A 19561-nucleotide genomic window follows, 5' to 3' on the forward strand; every position below is an offset into this window, starting at 1 on the left:
ACACACACACACACACACACACACACACACACACACACACCAAAAAGCCTCCTTTAAGCTTAGGTGAGGTTAAGAAAGAGCAGCTGAGGGGCACAGTGCATGAACTCCTCTACCTTTGCAGAAACTGCCGCAGTTCCCAGCAACTGGATCTCACGTTGCAACTCAAGGTAAATTTGAAATTACAGACTGGATACAATTACGTCATATTCTCCCTATTCTGAGTCCTTAGGTGGGAAGAGCACAGAGACAGTGCTCAGAAATTTTTCAGTAAGAAAATTAAAAAAAAAATGCAAGGCAGAATATTTTTCTGAGATCTTACTTTTTCTTTCTTCTATTTTCCTCATTCCCCTCATTCCAACAGGAAGCCAGATGTTTTGTATTTCCTTGGCTTGGGGATATCTGTAGTCTTTGAAGGAGGGATGTATTTGAAGTCATACTTAATTTTATTGGGTTGTTTTTCTTTTTTGAGAAACCCGAATTCAGTGTAAAGTATTAGTCTCAGCATGCCTAGGTGGCTCAACGGTTTAGTGTCCAACTGTTGATTTCAGCTCAGGTAATGATCCCAGGATCATGGGATCGAGTCCCTTGTCAGGCTCCTCAGTAAGTGTGGAACCTGCTTAAAATTCTCTCTCTCTCTCTCTCTCTCTCTCTCTCTCTCTCTCCCCCCCCCCCGCCCCTCTCCCCACTCTCTCTCTCAAATAATTTTAAAAAATAAATTCAAAAAAGTAGTAGTCTCTTAGAAAGTATGGGAATGTTGAGCTTGGGGAGAGACCATAAGAGCAAGGTTGGAGGGAAGGAATGATCGCCTGGGGGAAGCAGCATGGGTGAACCTAGGAAGGCTGACCCCAGGCACAAATAATCCTCACCTGCAGGAAAATCCCTGTGTCCTCAAACTATTTGTGGGTACCCTCTGGTCTGAGGAGAGGGAGCCAGGAGCAGGTCCAGCTGGACAAGCAGCAACATGGAGCCCAGGTCACCATAAGGCTGGCCATTTCCTGCTCAAAAATAAAGAGAGACAAGGGAGGAGTCTAGGTTGCTGATCTCATTGTGCTCTGCAGAGAGGTGCTCTCCTATTATTGCATTTTCTTTTTTAAGAAGAGATCAAGGCTCAATGTGCAAAATATTCTCATCAAAGATACAAATTCAAGCATGGTTTGTTTGTTATTATTATTTTTTAATGCTCATCTCCACAACCACAGACTACACCTCAACTCTTGCTTGCTAGAGGTCCCACTCTCCACATTGTCTTCATTACTTCAAATTTCTTTGGTTTCCTTTTCCCTTAAGGATGATGTTCTCTCCAGCACCAGCACATGACTGCAGCTTGGCCTGGCCACGTGAATCACCACCCATCCCTGGAAGGCAAATTCTCCCCTCAACCCTGACTTACACTAGTCTTTTCTTATCCAAAACCTTGGTACCCAGCTTCCATTAGGAAACAAGTATTTCTTTGGGTGCCTGGATAGCTCAGTCCATTAGCTGAAGTTAGCTGAAGTCCAACTTCAGCTCAGGTCATGATCTTGTGGTTCATGGGCCCAAGCCCCGTGTCAGGCTCTGTGCTGACAGCTCAGAGCCTGGAGCCTGCTTCAGATTCTGTGTCTCTCTCTCTCTCTGCCCCTCCCCCACTCATGCTCGGTCTCTCTCTGTCTCTCAAAAATAAATAAATGTTTTTAAATTTTTTTAATAAAAAAGGAAATAAGTACTCCTTTTATTTGCCTCCATTTGGAGGCCTGATGCCAACAAAATAAGATTTTCCCCATTCCTACCCTGTAGGATTTCTTACATTTACCTACAAAGGTTATGTAGGTAATGCCTCCTCAGATGAGGCAAGAGGTAGCCTGTGGCTCAGTCCACCTTCCAAGTCCAAAGGATAGGAAAAATCAAAAGAAAAAAGGGAGAGTGTTTTTCACACCTTTGAAAATTATCTGGAGAGAGTAAATTCTCCAGAAACTCCCTGGGTCTTTCCATTTTATGTTCAGTGCATCTCTTCTCCTTTTGTCTGTAATGAAACTCTCTTGACCTAAATGCTATGCTCCAGACACTATCCCTCTCAGCCTTAAAGATTTACTTCTGTTCGATACGTCATATTCTATAATCAGAATTATAGAAACTGCCACAGGCCAGTTTCTACAGGATGATAAGTACAATTTATTTTTTTCCAGCTTTGAGGCATAACTGGCTCACAAAAACCTGCACATAATTAATGCAGATCATTTGGTACATGTGGACATAATGTATATAATCAAGTTACCATCACACAATCAAGGTGTGATTTATCAAGGTAATAAACATATTCATCACCACATCCAAAAGTTTCTTTGTGTCCCTTTGTTGTTGTTACTGTTGTTTTGCGATAAAACTTAACCTGAGAGATCTATCCTCTTAACAAAATTTTAAGTGCACTGTACCTGTTAACTGTATGCACTATGTTATACAGAAAATTTCTGAACTTGTTCATCTTGTATGACTAACTTTATGCACATTGAGCAACTCCCCATATTTTCCCTCCCTCATCTACCATCCTTTCATTTACTTCTATACATATGACTATTTTAAATACTTCATATGTAAGAAATCATACAGTATTTTCCCTCTGCAGCTCATTTATTTCACTTACAAAGTTTTAAAGGTCCATTCACAGTGTCACAAGTGGCAGGATTTCCTCTTTAAGGCTGAATAATATTCAATTATATGTATACACAACATTTTCTTTATTCATTCATCTGTTGGTGAACATTTGGGTCATTTCCATATCTTGGCTATTGTAAATAATGCTACAACGAACAGGGAGTCCAGATATCTCTCTAGGATCTTGACTCCAATTCTTTTGGATATATATCCAGAAGCAGAATTGCTGGACAATATGGTAATTCTATTTTTAATTTTTTGAAGAAGAGCCTCCACACTGTTTTCCACAGTGGCTATATAATTTGCATTCCCACCATCAGTACAGAAGCGTTCTCTTTTCTCCACACCCTCACCACACTGTTTATCTCTTATCTTTTTGATAAGAGTCATTCTAAGAGGTGTGAAGTTATATCTCAATATCTTTTAACAGGTGGTAAGTGGTTTTGTTTGCATTTCCTGATGATTAATAATGTTGAGCATCTTTTCATGTACTTGTTGGCCATCTGTATGTCTTTTTTGGTTAGATGTATATTCAAGTCTTTTGCCACTTTAAAATTGGATTATTTTTGGGGCGCCTGGGTGGCGCAGTCGGTTAAGCGTCCGACTTCAGCCAGGTCACGATCTCACGGTCCGTGAGTTCGAGCCCCGCGTCGGGCTCTGTGCTGACGGCTCAGAGCCTGGAGCCTGTTTCCGATTCTGTGTCTCCCTCTCTCTCTGCCCCTCCCCCGTTCATGCTCTGTCTCTCTCTGTCCCAAAAATAAATAAAAAAAAAAAACGTTGAAAAAAAAATTTTTTTAAAAAAAATTGGATTATTTTTTTGCTAGTGAGTTATAGGAGTTCCTTATATATTTTTGAAATTAACCTCTTATCAGATATATGGAAAAGAAAAGTAAAATTATTTCTGTTTGCCAATGACATGATCTGATATGTAACAAACCCTGAAGACCACACACCCCCACCCCCACCCACACACACAATGGATACAACTAATAAACAAATTCTTTAAAATCACAGGACACAAATTCAACATATAAAAATCACTTGCATTTCTATACACCAACAGCAAACTATCTGAAAAGGAAATTAAGAAAACAATCCCATTTATAATAGCACTAAAGAGAATAAAATGCTTAGGAATAAACCTAATCAAAGAGGTAGAAGATTTATATACTAAAAACTATAAAACGTTGATGATAGAAATTAAAGCATAAACAAATAAATGGAAAGACATTCTGTGTTTGTGGATTAGAAGAATCAATATTGTTAAAATGTCCATATTACCCAAATCAATCTACAGTTTCAATGCAATTTTTATCAAAATCCCAAAGACAATTTTTATAGACACAGAGGAAAAAAATCCTGAAATTCTATATGGAACCACAAAAGACCTCCAAATGGCCAAAGCGATTTTGATCAAGAAGAACAAAGCTGGAGGTATCACACTTCCTGATTTCAAAATATATTACAAAGCTACAGTAATTTAAATGGTATGGTATTGGCATAAAAATAACTATGATTTAGTCTCCACTTACTTTCTGAGCTTCAAACCAAATTCCATTTCTTTCCCCATTTTTCTCATCATCATAGATTTATAAATAATTCCATTCCCTTTCTCCACTGGCACCATCACCATGAATTTACCATACTCCAGATACCCAGGGCCTGGATGAGGATAACTGGCCAATAAGCTTATGTCTCTGGGAACTCAGTGTAGTGTGTGCACATGTGTGTGCACATGTGCCTGTGTATGTGTGTATGTGTGTGTGTTTGTGTGTAGTTTGAGGTAAGACCAGATCTCTAACTGGATGGGGAGATGAGGAAATTGACTTCAGTAAGTATGCGTGGAAGTCTTCCCTGTGTCAAACACAGATCTAGGTGCAGGAGATATGTGGATAAATATGCATGGACTTTCTCCTGATGATCTCTCAATTAAATCAAAGATGAGAATCTGGACATGACAGACGTAAAGATTGTACTTTCCATAGAATAATGGACGTACCTGTTAGTTATGTCTCTCTGTTCCATCATCCTATCTGAAAGAAAGTTCTTTCTTTTTTTTCATAAGCACTGAAGGGTGAAAATATGTCAGATCTGGCAATAAGTTTAGTGTTGCTGCCTAAAAGAGCTTATGTCTTGCTTACTTTTTCATAGCTACGATGTTAACTGTATCACACAATGGGATATTTGTATATATAGCTTTATTTCTCATATAGTCACAGAACTTGTGAGGCAAGGAAACCTGGATTGGGCCCGCATTCATTCAGTTCCTTGCCTGTTGCAGTGTTTGTAAGACTCGATCTCTCTAATGGACCCTCAGTAGCTAATACAGGTTCTCCGCATGCTCCAGGGTGGCTCTGAAGGTGAAAGCACCTTGCTTGAGGTCATACAACTTAAAAGTATCAGGACTTTTAATGAAACTTTTATTTTTGAGAGAGAAAATGAGTAGGGGAGGGGCAGAGAGAGAGGGGGCAGAGGATCTCAAGTGGGCTCTTCACTAACAGCAGTGAGTCCAATGCAGAGGTAGAACCCAGGAACTGTGATATCATGACCTGAGCTGAAGTCAGACACTTAACCGACTGAGCCACATTTTAATGACACTTTTGATGATAATTGTCATCATACAAGACTTGTGCTTTCTTCCTAACATCAAACTGCCTTCTTAAGAAAATGGTAGGAGACTGGGAGAGGTGCCAAGATGGCGAAAGAGCATGGAAGTTTTTTGTGTCTCTCGGGTCCATGAAATAGAGCCAAACCAACACTAAACCGTCCTGCACACCTAGAAAACTGATCTGAGGATTAACACAACAGTCTGCACAACCTGAACCACAGAATTCAGCAGGTACACAGCACAAAGAAGTGAATTTGGGGAGAAAGAAGCCACAGAGGGCAGGGAGCCACATTTGTGTGTGGTGAGACGACGGAGATGGGGGGAGAATACGGGAAAAGCACCCCCAAAAAACCGCTGGAGGGAAAGTGGAAAACTGAAAATAGCTGCAGGGACTGAACTAAAAAGGGAGAAAGGAGAGGGTTTAAATTCCACTAAGACTATAAACAGGGGGAACACAGAGTCTGAACTCTGCAGCTTGATACCTGGTGGTGCTCTGGTGGGAAGGGTGAATCCCCAGGAGCAGAGTGGAGTCCAGGGTTCTTCAGGCCACAAGTGGAAAGGCGGTTGCCTTGCCAGGAGGACACCTGGTAGAGGCTGTGTGGACCCGGGAGAACAACCACATTCGCTGGTGCTGGAACAAGGTCATTAAGGGTGAAGCCTGGTGCCAGATGCATGTTGTGATTTTCCATAATCCCTGAAACACTGCTGCTACACCATCTCATGAACTTTTTCTGGGGTGGGCTGGCACCAGGCCTCAGTCTCTATGCATCAGCAGCAGCCCAGTCCCGCAAACATTCCTGGGTGCGGCCGGCAACCGACCATTTCTCAGTGAGACCCTCCCGCAGAAGCGCAGAACAGGTCAAAACTGCAGTCCCTCAGAAGTAAGGGTTTGGGAAAAACAGCCACATCTAAAACAAAATTCAGGAGGAAGGTGCTGCCTGGGGCTGGGTTGCGGACTGTGTAAAAGCTTGGAGTGGATGGAAGCCGAAGACAAAGGACAGGTGCGCGATTGCTGATCGGGGAGACAGTGGGTAACTGGGTGACGCCATGGTCAACGCTTCCGCGCATGCGCATACACACCTACAAGCGCCTCAAGAATCCACACCAGTAAGCTAAGCAGTGCTATCTACTGGAGAACGGAGCCGTTACACTAAACCCTGCCCAACTGGGCCAACCTCCCTCTTCAGGAACACAAGTCTCTCCACCTGCTTAGTTTATGGAATATAAAGCATTTCACAGTTTGACTTCTAGCGGAAAACAAAGTAATTTCAACTGTATTTCTGTTAGACCGTTCATCTATTCAATTTTCTTTTTATTTTTTCTCTTTTTCCTTTTTCTTTTCCTGAATATAAAAAGAGAAAAAATTCATTTTTATTTTCAATTTTTATTATAAATATTTTAATTTTTTTCTACTGTATTTTTTACTTTTCTGTAAATTTTTTCAAATTCTATGTTACTTCCAAAATTTCATTTTAGCCTACTTCAGTGTTTTCATTTTTTCAAATTTTCAAACGACTTCTTTTTTTTCCTTTACCATTTCTCTCTAATTATCAAGCCCCTTTCAACACCCAGGCCAAAACACACCTAGGATCTAGCATCATTTATTCGATTTTGTATGTATGCATTTGTTTTTAATTTTAATATTTTTTTAATTTTAATTTTTTCTACCTCATTAATTCCTTTTCTCCCATCAAAATGACGAAACAAAGGAATTCACACCAAAAGAAAGAGCAGAGAGAAATGACAGCCAGGGACTTAACCAACAGAGATACAAGCAAGATGTCTGAACCAGAATTTAGAATCACGATAATAAGAATACTAGCTGGAGTCAAAAATAAATTAGAATCCCTTTCTGTGGAGATAAAAGAAGTAAAACTAGTCAGGATGAAATAAAAAATGTTGCAACTGAGCTGCAATCTCAAATGGATGTTGTGGTGGCAAGGATGGCAGAGGCAGAACAGAGAATCAGCGATACAGAAAACAAATTTATGGAGAAAAATGAAGCAGAAAAAAAGAGGGAAATTAAAGCAAAAGAGCACGATTTAAGAATTAGAGAAATCAGTGACTCATTAAAAAGAAACAACATCAGAATCATAGGGGTCCCACAAGAGGAAGAGAGAGAAATAGGGGTAGAAAGGTTATGTCAGCAAATCACGGTGGAAAACTTTCCTAACCTGGGGAAGGACACAGACATCAAAATCCAGGAAGCACAGAGGACTCCCATTAGATTCAACAAACACCGACCATCAACAAGGCATATCAGAGTCAAATTCACAAAATACTCAGGCAAGGAGAGAATCATGAAAGCAGCAAGGGAAAAAAGTCCTTAACCTATAAGGAAAGACAGATCAGGTTTGCAGCAGACCTATCCACAGAAACTTGGCAGGCCAGAAAGGAGTGGCAGGATATATTCAATGTGCTGAATCAGAAAAATATGCAGCCACGAATTCTTTATCCAACAAGGCTGTCATTCAACATAGAAGGAGAGATAAAAGTTTCCCAGACAAACAAAAATTAAAGTAGTTTGTGACCACTAAACCAGCCCTGCAAGAAATTTTAAGGGTGACTCTCTGAGGGGAGAAAAGATGGGGGGAAAAAAACAAGTAAAGACCAAAGCAACAAAGACTAGAAAAGACCAGAGAACACCACCAGAAACTCCAACTCTACAAGCATCATAATGGCAATAAATTCATATCTTTCAGTACTCACTCTAAACGTCAATGGATTCAATGCTCCAATCAAAAGACATAAGGTAACAGAATGGATAAGAAAACAAGACCCATCTATATTCTGTTTACAAGATACCCACTTTAGACCTAAAGACACCTTCAGATTGAAAGTAAGGGGATGAAGAACCATCTATCATGCTAATGATCAACAAAAGAAAGCCAGAGTACCCATACTTACATCAGACAATCTAGACTTTAAAATACAGACTGTATCAAGAGATGAAGGAGGGCCTTATATCTTGGTCTATCCACCAAGAAGGCCTAACAATTGTAAACATTTATACGCCAAATGTGGCAGCACCCAAATACATAAAGCAAGTAATCACAAACATAAAGAAACTCATTGATAGTAATACCATAATAGTAGGGGACTTCAACACCCCACTGACAGCAATGGACAGACCATCTAATCAAAAAATCAACAAGGAAACAAGGGCTTTGAATGACACAGATGGACTTAACAGATATATTCAGAACAATTCATCCTAAAGCAGCAGAATATACATTCTTCTCCAGTGCACATGGATCGTTCTCCAGAATAGACCACATACTAGAGCACTCAACAAGTACAAAAAGATTGAGATCATACCATGCATATTTTCAGACCACAACACTATGAAACTCGAAATCAACCACAAGAAAAAATTTGGAAAGGTAACAAATACCTGGAGACTAAAGAACATCCCAGTAAAGAATGAATGGGCTAACCAAGAAGTTAAAGATGAAATTAAAAAGTTCATGGAAGCCAGTGAAAATGATAACACCACAACCCGAAACCTTTGGGATGCAGGAAAGGCTGTCATAAGAGGAAAGTGTATAGCAATCCAGGCTTTCCTAAAGAAGGAAGAAAGATCTCAGATATACAACCTAACCTTACTCCTTAAAGAACTGGAAAAAGAATAGCAAATAAAACCCAGAACAAGCAGAAGACAGGAAATAATAAAGATTAGAGCAGAAATTAATGCTATGGAAACCAAAAAAAAACAAAAACAAAAAACAAAAAACAAAAAACAAAAACAAAAAAAAAAAACAAACCAGTAGAGCAGATCAATGAAACCAGAAGCTGGTTCTTTGAAAGAATTAACAAAATTGATAAACCCCTAGCCAGTTTGATCAAAAAGAAAAAGGAAAGGACCCAAATAAATAAAATCAAGAATTAAAGAGGAGAGATCACAACAAACACAGCAGAAATAAAAACAACAATAAGAGAATATTATGAGCAATTATATGCCAATAAAATGAGCAATCTGGAAGAAATGGACAAATTCCTAGAAACATATAAACTACCAAACCTGAAACAGGAAGAAATAGAAAATTTGAACAGACCCATAACCGGTAAAGAAATCGAACTGGGAATCAAAAATCTCCCAAAAAATAAAAGTCCAGGGCCTGATGGCTTTCCGGGGGAATTCTAGAAAACATTTAAGGAAGAGTTAACACGTATTCTCTTGAAGCTGTTCCAAAAAATAGAAATGGAAGGAAAACTTCCAAACTCTTTCTATGAAGCCAGCATTACCTTGATTCCAAAACGAGACAGAGACTCCCCTAAAAAGGAGAATTATAGACCAATTCCCCTGATGAACATGGACACAAAAATCCTCAACAAGATTTTAGCCAACTGGATCCAACAATACATTGAAAAACTAATTCACCACAACCAAGTGGGATTTATACCTGGGATGCAGGGTTGGTCCAATATCTGCAAAACAATCATTGTGATTCATCACATCAATAAAAGAAAGGACAAGAACCATATGATCCTCTTAATAGATGCAGAGAAAGCATTTCACAAAACACAGCATCCTTTCTTGATAAAAACCTTCAAGAAAGTAGGGATAGAAGGATCATACCTCGAGATCATAAAAGCCATATATGACAGACCCAACGCTAATATCATTCTCAATGGGGAAAAACGGAGAGTTTCCCCCTAAGGTCAGGGACAAGACAGGGATGTCCACTCCCATCACTGTCATTCAACATAGTATTAGAAGTCTTAGCCTCTGCAATCAGACAACACAAAGAAATAAAAGGCATCCAAATCAGCCAGGAGGAAGTCAAACTTTCACTCTTTGCAGATGACATGATACGCTACATGGAAAACCCTAAAGATTCCACCAGAAAACTGCTAGAACTGATTCATGAATTCAGCAAAGTTGCAGGATATAAAATCAATGCACAGAAATTGGTTGCATTCCTATACGCCAACAATGAAGCAACAGAAACAGAAATCAAGGAATCGATCCCATTTACAACTGCACCAAAAGCCATAAAATACCTAGGAATCAATCTAACCAAAGAGGTGAAAAATCTATGCACTGAAAACTATAGAAAGCTGATGAAAGAAATTGAACAAGACACGAAAAAATGGAAAAAGTTTCCATGCTCCTGGATAGGAAGAACAAATATTGTTAAAATGTCGATACTACCCAAAGCAATCTACATATTCAATGCAATCCGTATCAAAAAGACATCAGCATTCTTCACAGAGCTAGAACAAACAATCCTAACATTTGAATGGAACCAGAAAAGACCCAGATAGCCAAAGCAATCTTGAAAAAGAAAACCAAAGCAGGAGGCATCACAATCCAGGACTTCAAGCTGTACTACAAAGGTGTAATCAAGAAGACAGTATGCTACTGGCACAAAAACAAACACTCAGATCAATGGAACAGAATAGAGAACCCAGAAATGGACCCAGAAATGTATGGCCACCTAATCTTTGACAAAGCAGGAAAGAATATCCAATGGAATAAAGACAGTCTCTTCAGCAAGTGGTGCTGGAGAAACTGGACAGCGACATGCCGAAGAATGAACCTGGACCACTTTCTTACACCAGACACAAAAATAAACTCAAAATGGATGAAAGACCTCAATGTAAGACAGGAAGCCATCAAAATCCCCAAGGAGAAAGCAGGCAAAAACCTCTTTGACCTTGGCCGCAGCAACTTCTTACTCAACACGTCTCCAGAGGCAAGGGAAACAAAAGCAAAAATGAACTACTGGGACCTCATCAAAATAAAACGCTTCTGCATAGTGAAGGAAACAATCAGAAAAACTAAAAGGCAACCGACAGAATGGGAGAAGATATTTGCAAATGACATATCAGATAAAGGGTTAGTATCCAAAATCTACAAAGAACTGATCAAACTCAACACCCAAAAAACAAATAATCCAGTGAAGAAATGGACAATAGACATGAATAGACAATTCACCAAAGAAGACATCCAGATGGCCAACCAACACATGAAAAAATGTTCAACGTCACTCATCATCAGGGAAATACAAATCAAAACCACAATGAGATACTACCTTACAACTGTCAGAATGGCTAACATTAACAACTCAGGCAACAACAGATGTTGGTAAGGATGCGGAGAAAGAGGACCTCTTCTGCATTGCTAGTGGGAATGCAAGCTGGTGCAGCCACTCTGGAAAACAGTATGGAGGTTCCTCAAAAAACTAAAAATAGAACTACCCTATGACCCAGCAATTGCACTACTAGGCATTTATCCAAGGGATACAGGTGTGCCGTTTCGAAGGGACACATGCACCCCCATGTTTATAGCAGCACTATCAACAATAGCCAAAGTATAGAAAGAGCCCAAATGCCCATCGATGGATGAATGGATAAATAAGATGTGGTATATATATATATATATATATATATATATATATATATATATATATCACATACACACACACACACACACACACACACACACACACACACACAATGGAGTATTACTCAGCAATCAAAAAGAATGAAATCTTGCCATTTGCAATTACGTGGGTGGAACTGGAGGATATTATGCTAAGTGAAATTAGTCAGAGAAAGACAAATAACATATAACTTCACTCATGAGGACTTTAAGACACGGAACAGATGAACATAAGGGAAGGGAAACAAAAATAATATAAAAACAGGGAGGGGGACACAACATAAGAGACTCTTAAATATGGAACAGACAGAGGGTTACTGGAGGGGTTGTGGGAGGGGGAATGGGTTAAATGGGTAAGGGGCATTAAGGAATCTACTCCTGAAATCATCGTTGCTTTGTATGGTAATTTGGATGTAAATTTAAAAAATAAAATTAAAAAAAGAAAAGAAAAGAAAATGTAGGAGACCAAGGGAGAAACCCATGATGATTCTTCTTAGAGAAAAACATTTCTGTATCAAAATAGGGATTCCCTGTATGATGTGTATTACCAATCAGCCTTCTGAAAGACAACAAAGAGAAAATTGCAGTTACCCAGGGGGTGATGCATTTTTCTTGAAGTGTTCTTGGGGAGAAGAAGTGGATTGGCCTCATAAAGAGCAGTCAAAAAATCCTCTGAGCAACTCTAGAATTCCAAACATTCTTCCTCTATAAGTATCACCCACCTGGAGGAGGAGTCCAAAAGTCTAGCTGAGTATGCAGTCTCCAATGCAGCAAGAAGTGGGTTTTGGTGAGTCTATAAAGAAACCTCAGAATGTCTGATTTAAGGAGCCAATATTTTAAATAACATCTTCATTTTTTTTCCTTATTAGAGAAGTAACACATTTTCAATACAGAAACATTAGGAAATTTGAGAAAATCACAGATCTTAAAAAAACAAAAACAAGTTAGCTGTAATCTCACCAGTTGAAGATACTCTTCATATTCACAAATGTCCAACTATTATTTTGTGTCTGGTTAAATTTAAAACTAAAATGTGTGATAGCATACATACTATTTTATGTTCTGCTTTTTTTCTTCTTTTCTTCTTTTGGTGTTCTTTGTTGTTGTGTTCTTTTGTTTGTTTGTTGCTTAACAATATATAGGGAATATTTTCCCATTCCTATAAGCTTTCTCCTAGGGTGTTTTTTATAGTGGCAGCATTGTTTTCCATCCTAGATTCCCTTCATTTATTTTTTTCCATAGTTTGTTTATTTAAGTAATCTCTACACCTAACATGAGGAACAAACTCACGACCGAGGTCAAGAACCACCGGCTCAACCGACTGAGCCAGCCAGGCACCCCGCCATCACTTTTTATCCTTTCTCTTATTGCGGAGTACTTCAGTTATTTTCCCTACTCAGGACAACAGCCTGAGAACTGAGAACTGTGTTTGAAATTTTGCGTCAGTGGTGGCGGCCTTCCCTCTGCCACAGCTGTTTCAAGTGTATGTGATTACCAGGGTGGGGATCTGTTCTCCTTAAAATTCTTGTAAAGACTTTTCTTTTTAATTTGGAGACAGGTTTACTGTGTTTGACACTTATTGGAAGGCTAAATAAAATTATATTATCAGAGGTTTTCCTTTAGAAAATAAGCATATTCCTTCATGGAGAACAAAATCCCATAGTTTAGCATTGTAAATCAAAACTTTCCAAACTATTCCCATGCATTATTCCCAGGAATTGTTCATATTGTCATATAGCTACAATTTCCAACGTCTTTCATTCCTTGTGTAGATTCCTATTTTCACCTGCTGTCATTTTTTCTCTATCTGAAAGACTTCTTTCAGGCAATGAACTCTTTTAGCTTTGGTATGTCTGAAAAAGTCATTATTTAGGGGGGTGTCTCCTGGATGGCTCAGTCAGTTAAGCGTGTGACTCTTGGTTTCAGCTCCATTCATGATCTCATGGTTCATGAGTTTGAGCCCCACTTGAGGCTCTGGGCTGACAGCATGGAGCCTGCTTGGGATTCTTTCTTTCCCTCTCTCTCTGCCCCTCCACTACTCATTCTCTCTTTCTCTCTCTCTCTCTCTCTCTCTCTCTCAAAATAAATAAACCTTAAGGAAAAGTCACCGTTTGGGGGGGGGGGGGGGTCCCTGGGTGGCTCAGTTAGTAAAGCGTGTGACTTTGGCTCAGGTCATGATCTCATGGTTTGTGGGTTCAAGCCCCATGTTGGGCTCTGTGCTGACAGCTCAGAGCCTGGAGCTGCTTCAAATTCTCTGTGTCTCCCTCTCTCTCTGCCCCTCCCCCTGATCACTCTCTGTCTCTCTCTCTCTCTCTCTCAGAAATAAATAAACATTAAAAAAAATGTTTTTAAGTCACTGTTTGGGGCTCCTGCATGACTCAGTCCATTGAGCACCAGGTCTTGATCTCAGGGTTGTTAGTTCAAGCTCCATGCCCATGGAGCCTACTTTAAAAAAAAAGTATTTGTTTAATAAGCCTAATAACAGAGACACATCTCATAAGTTTATCAATATAAAGGGTACAAATAAAATGTCATAACAGAAATAAGATGTAAAAACAGATGCTGCAAATATTAAATAGCTTATGAATAGCTTTGTGTTGATATATATATTTAAAAATTTTTTATTTACATACAGTATAACTTTAGTTCCAGGTATACAATCACTTCATACATCATCCGGTTATGCTGATATATTTAAAATTCTTTAGATGAAATGGATAAATTCCTAGATAAAAATACAACCTGATAAAGCTATCTCAAGAAGAAATAGAGGGCCACCTGGATGGCTCAGTTAAGCATCCAACTCTTGATTTACGCTCAGGTCATGACCTCACAGTTCATGAGTTTGAGCCCCGTGTCAGGGTCTACACTGACAGTGTGGAGCCTGCTTGGGATTCTCTCTCTACCCCCCTCTCTCTGCCTCAAACTCGCTCTCTCTCTGTCTCTCAAAATAAATAAATAAACTTCAAAAAAAAAAAGAATAGAAAACTCAGTATCTACATAACAATATAAAGAGATTGAAACATAAGTTAAAAAACAGTCACATAGAAAATGCCAGCACGAGACAGCCTTACAGATGAGTTCTGTAAATAGTAAAATAACACACAATTCCAATTATAGGAAATAGAAAAAGAAGGAATACTCTTCAACTCATTTCTGAAGGCTAACATACAACCTGGATACTAAAATCAGACAAGATAATACTAATAATAATAATAATAATGATACATACATACATACATACCAATTTCATTCATGACCATAAATGCAAAATAAAATCCTTAAATATTAGCAAAGTAAATTCATTTATATATAAAAAGTTTAGCATAACCAAAATGGATTTATCTCAAAGCTGGTTTAATAGTCTAAAATCAACTAATGCAATTCACCCAGAATTAACCAAGAAAACAAGGCAGAAGTGAAAAAGAACAAAGGTGGGGCACCTGGGTGGCTCAGTCCACTGAACATCTGACTCTTGATTTCTGCTCAGGTCATGATTTTGTGGTTTGTGGGATAGAGCCTGGAATCAGGCTCTTCCCTGACAATGCAGATCCTGCTTGAGATTCTCTCTCTCCTTTCTCTTTGCCCCTACCCCGTTCTCTTTTTCTCTTTCTCTCTCATAATAAATAAATAAATTTTAAAAGAAAAAGAAGAAGAGCAAAGACTTTTATTTGGGGTCTCAGAGTTATAATGTGGGACTAGATTTAAGGATAACCAGAAAAGTGCCCCCTCAGGTGGGGAAAGCTGGGGGTTTTTTATGAGAAAGAAGGAAGGGGTAATTACATGCTTTAGATAAGAGAAGGAAGAAAAAAAACAGGTAATTTGGTGCTAATTGATTGAACCGCTTCTGATTACTATCTTACTGATTACTTTATTGGTGCTATCAAATGAAACGGTCACTGGTATGTATTAATTAACTTTCCTGTCCTCACATGATCCTAATGCCAGTTGCTCATTTGAAATTTTATGAGGAACTGCTTGTAAAACCATTGTGGCTTCTGGCCCAGTCCAAGAGTTCATTAGTTGACAAGGAAAATAGAGCTTCAAAATGGAGTTGCTTATGTCCAGAAATTTTATTCAATTCCACTCCATTAACTGATTAGGATGGAAATAGTATATGACTGTGTCATCAGATGAAGAAAAATTATTCAACAAAATTCACAATCCATTTACAGGTGGAAACGGAGAGCAGAAGGGAAGGGAACTTTCCCATTCTGAAAACAGAATCTGCAAAAAATCCTTAGCACCAGCAGGACCTATTACAATGGCCCATTAAAGATTTATTGAAAGCTCTCTTATAGCAAGCAATAGGCTACGTGCTAAAGGTCACAAACGAAGACAATACAATCACAGCTCCTGGAATTATGGGGGGAAATGAAAATAAGAGTATCCAGTTTTGTCAGCCTTATTCCAGGACAGTAAAATCTCCAGACCAGTTTCTTTCATGGGCACCCAGCCTGTCAGTCCGTGGATGGGTGCCCTAGAGTCAGGTGCCTTCCTTTGATTTAAAGCCTTGACACGATTTTGGTGGAGTCACAGGGTAGAGAAGAAAGTCACCTACAGATTCTCCCTCTTGTGGGTAGAAAAACTGCCTTCAGAAATGGATTGTGTAGGGGCACCTGGATGGCTCCAAGGATAAAGCATGCAACTCTTGATCTCAGGGGTCTTTGGGCATGGTGCGCACTTTTAAAAAAAGAAAAACAAAGAAAAGAAATGAAGTGTGTATACAATGGATTACAAGATTAAACAAACTGGGGCGCCTGGGTGACTCGGTTTGTTGGGCATCTGACTTTGTGTCAGGTCATGACCCTGACGGGGTCAGGTCATGATTTGTGGGTTCCAGCCCCCCTTTGGGGGGGCTGACAGCTTAGAGCCTGAAGCCTGCTTCGGATTCTGTGTCTCCCTCTCTCTCTGCCCCTCTCCTACTTGCTCTCTGTCTCTGTCAAAAATAAATGAACACTAAAAATTAAAAAAAAAAAAAAATGAAACAAACTCTTTTCCAGTACAGTGAAACTGTAAAGCTTATAGCATAAGTAGCTGCTCTCTACTTAATCTTTTCTTTCCTTCATATCTACAGTGCTGGAATGTAAATCTGAAGGTGGTAAATTCAATACTAAAGAGCATGAGAGCATGAAAGTTATGATAAAATTCAGAAATCTGTTCTTTGAAAGTTAGACTGTAATCATATCGGCTGAATTTTCTGCTTCTTCACCTGTTATCCCCCAGCTGTGTGTTTGTTGGTAACCACAAAACTTCCAACCCATCAACCCAGGAAAAATTTCTGGTCTCTGCTTGGCCAACGGATTCAGGTGGCGCAGCGCCCCCTGCGGGCCAATGAGGCGGCCGTGAGCACCTGCCAGAGTCCCTGCTTCACCACTTCTCCTCCAGGTAGCGGCTTCTTCCAGTGCCGTTTCCCAGCTTCAGGGCTTTGTTTCTGGAAAGGCAGCGGGCTTCCCCATTGGATGTTGTCCCTAATCCCCTCCGCAGGAGCCCGCTGGGGAGAAGGGAGCTGAAGGTGGGGAAGAAAGACCCTGTGAGCCGGACCACTCAGGGCTGCCTAGGGCCAGTGCCACTGCGAGTTGTTACCAGAGCACCTTGTGGGCAAATCTGCCCGGCCAGCTGGGCCTGTGTAGCCACTCAGTGAGAGCAAGGCTTTTCCACAGTAGATGCCCATTACCCAGGCTCTCCCCAACTCCTCCACCCCCATTTTGTCTTGCACCAAAAAAAATTGACACCGTGGCCGGCGTGTCCAGTGGAGTGGTGATTTGGGGGCAGAGGCTGGGAGAGAGATGCAGGAAGTGCACATGAATGGTTACAATGAGAGATCCCTATACGAGGGGAGAAGCATTACAGGGAAGTCTTTGTCCAGGGCCTCAAACGTTTGGAGGTGTGGGGTGCAAGTCACTTAGCTTCCTGTGTGAGGTGCAGGAGTCATCTAGCCATCCAGGTGAACAGGTGCCCCGTCCTCACAGCCTACAGGGATGGGCCTAAGGTGGTAATAGCAGTGCAGGGGTCTGGTTCCTATGCGGCAAAGCACACTGACATCGTGAGTACCTTTGTGACCGTTGTGCATGCAGCAGCTGTTGGTAGAGGGCAGAAGTGGAATTCTGCAGAAATATGCCAACGTGGCCACATCCTCATGAATGAAGGTGTTGATCGTCTTGCATTTACCCCTGTGCATCAGCCACCATCACCTCACCATCACCTCACAGTATCGGTGGTGTCCTCCAGGGACCCAGGACCTGGTGTTGTCTGTATGTTTTGTAGAGGAGAGCAGGCCTGGGGTGAAGAGTTTGCTCCAGGAAGAGAAGGTGGAGGAAGGTCCACATCAGATTCACGCTCCCTGTGAAAACAGGTCAAGAAGAGTGGGGTCAGAGAGTGGGCCATGGTCCCCTTCCTCCTAAGTACCTATTTCTAAGAATTCCTTGCCCCAAATACTTAATGTCATAAATTCTCTTCTCCTGACCTATCTACACTCACTCTTCTTGTACTCACAGCAACTACTGTCCTCACATCCTCCTTCTACCTCACATCCCTTCATTTCTCTGGGTAAGAGACAAGGAGAGAGAAGGACTTGTCAATAAAGGAGATGCCTACCACCTACTCACCCCTGTATGGGACTGTCATACAAGGTTATTTCCCAACCCCAAAGTAGATTCTTGCTCCTTAATTGAGCAGTCCAGTTAACCTAAAATTTTACATCTCTAAAGTGTTTGCATCTATCAGCCACATGATTCCTAGCCTGTGAGGGAAGTGGGTGTCCCTGCTAGCTCAGAACGGAATTGACAAACCATATGCCTTGCATCATAAAAAATGTTTACACTTCCTGAAACACACACACACACACACACACACACACACACTTCTTTAAATACATATGCCTGTTTTATTTTTTTAATGTTTATTTATTTTGAGAAAGAGAGAGTGTGTGCAGGGTGTGAAAGGGCAGAGAGAGAGTGAGAGAGAATCTCAAGCAGGCTCCACACTGTCAGCCACAGAGCCCAGCTCAGGACTCCATCCAATGGATCATGAGGTCATGACCTAAGCTGAAACCAAGAGTTGGACGCTTAACCTACTGAGCCACCCAGGCACCCCTACACATGCCTGTTTTAAATGCTATTGAAAAGAAAATGTGGGGCATCTGAGTGGCTCAGTCAGTTAAGCAACCAACTCTTAAGTTTCTGTTCAGGTCAGAATCTCATGGTTCGTGAGTTCAAGCCCCACATCAGTCTCTGAGCTGACAGTGTGGAACCTTTGGGATTCTCTCTCTGCCTCTCTCAAAATAAATAAAATAAACTTAAAAAAAAAGAAAATGTGAGCATTTCAATTCTAAGGGAGTAGACTTCATGTTTCCCCCACATATTTCTTTGCCTCAAAATAAGGATCCCCAACTCTTCCTTGGATAGGGTCCATCATCAGGAAACTTTCCAACTGATGTTCAGGGTTTCTGAGCACTGCCTGCGTGTCAGGTTCCTGTCTCTGAGTTTAATATTCTAACTCCTTTTTTTCATAGCTGGGAGTCCCAGGGAAGAGTTTCTGCCGAGCAGATGACATCCACAGAAATAGATATGTCCCTCTCAAGAGTGGATATGCCTAGCAAAAATGGAACCTCCACCGCCTCTCTCTTTCCTCTAATCCTGAAAAAATGACATTGTAGATATTTTCTTCCCAGACCTCAGGATGAAGGCCACATGGAAAAAGTCTGTAATGATCTTAAACACATTGCCTAGATGGACTAATTTCACGTTTACTACTTCACATCTAGAATGTTTACCAGCATCAGACAGAGTGCCGATGACATCGCAAGCATGAAGAGAGGAACCTGCCGTTTGGTGCCTGTCTGTCACAAGCTTGCTATGGGAGGCAGGCAAATCACCTCATCCTCCACTTGTTAGCTCTAAAATGAAGGTTATAGACTAAAGATTTTCCACTCTGCC

At 40.4% G+C, this 19561-nt stretch overlaps 1 protein-coding gene across 4 annotated transcripts in view; it reads right to left on the bottom strand.

The window, feature by feature from the left end:
- The window catches only part of LOC124508760 (ribonuclease pancreatic-like), a 49497-nt gene extending 31120 nt beyond the window's left edge, over positions 1-18377 (bottom strand). The window contains exons 1-5 of one of the 4 annotated variants that reach the window (XM_047075390.1): positions 18233-18377; positions 17679-17967; positions 12347-12485; positions 5719-5867; positions 867-995 (exon numbers count right to left, since the gene is read on the bottom strand). Coding sequence is in view for 3 of the 4 variants with exons in the window: in XM_047075392.1 (XP_046931348.1) it covers positions 894-995; positions 5719-5867; positions 12347-12439; positions 17679-17805 (471 nt within the window). In the remaining variant the exon portion in view is untranslated. Of the gene's footprint in view, positions 1-655; positions 996-5718; positions 5868-12346; positions 12486-17678; positions 17968-18232 lie in introns of those variants that run through there. The other 3 variants (XM_047075393.1, XM_047075392.1, XM_047075391.1) reach the window with 3 other exon arrangements.
- Between the last annotated feature and the right edge of the window lie 1184 nt (positions 18378-19561).

Source organism: Lynx rufus, unplaced genomic scaffold (genome assembly GCF_022079265.1).
Source record: "Lynx rufus isolate CCGP_SWC_20201006 ecotype Redwood Valley unplaced genomic scaffold, mLynRuf1.p SCAF_13, whole genome shotgun sequence".
Classification (NCBI taxonomy): Eukaryota; Metazoa; Chordata; class Mammalia; order Carnivora; family Felidae; genus Lynx; species Lynx rufus.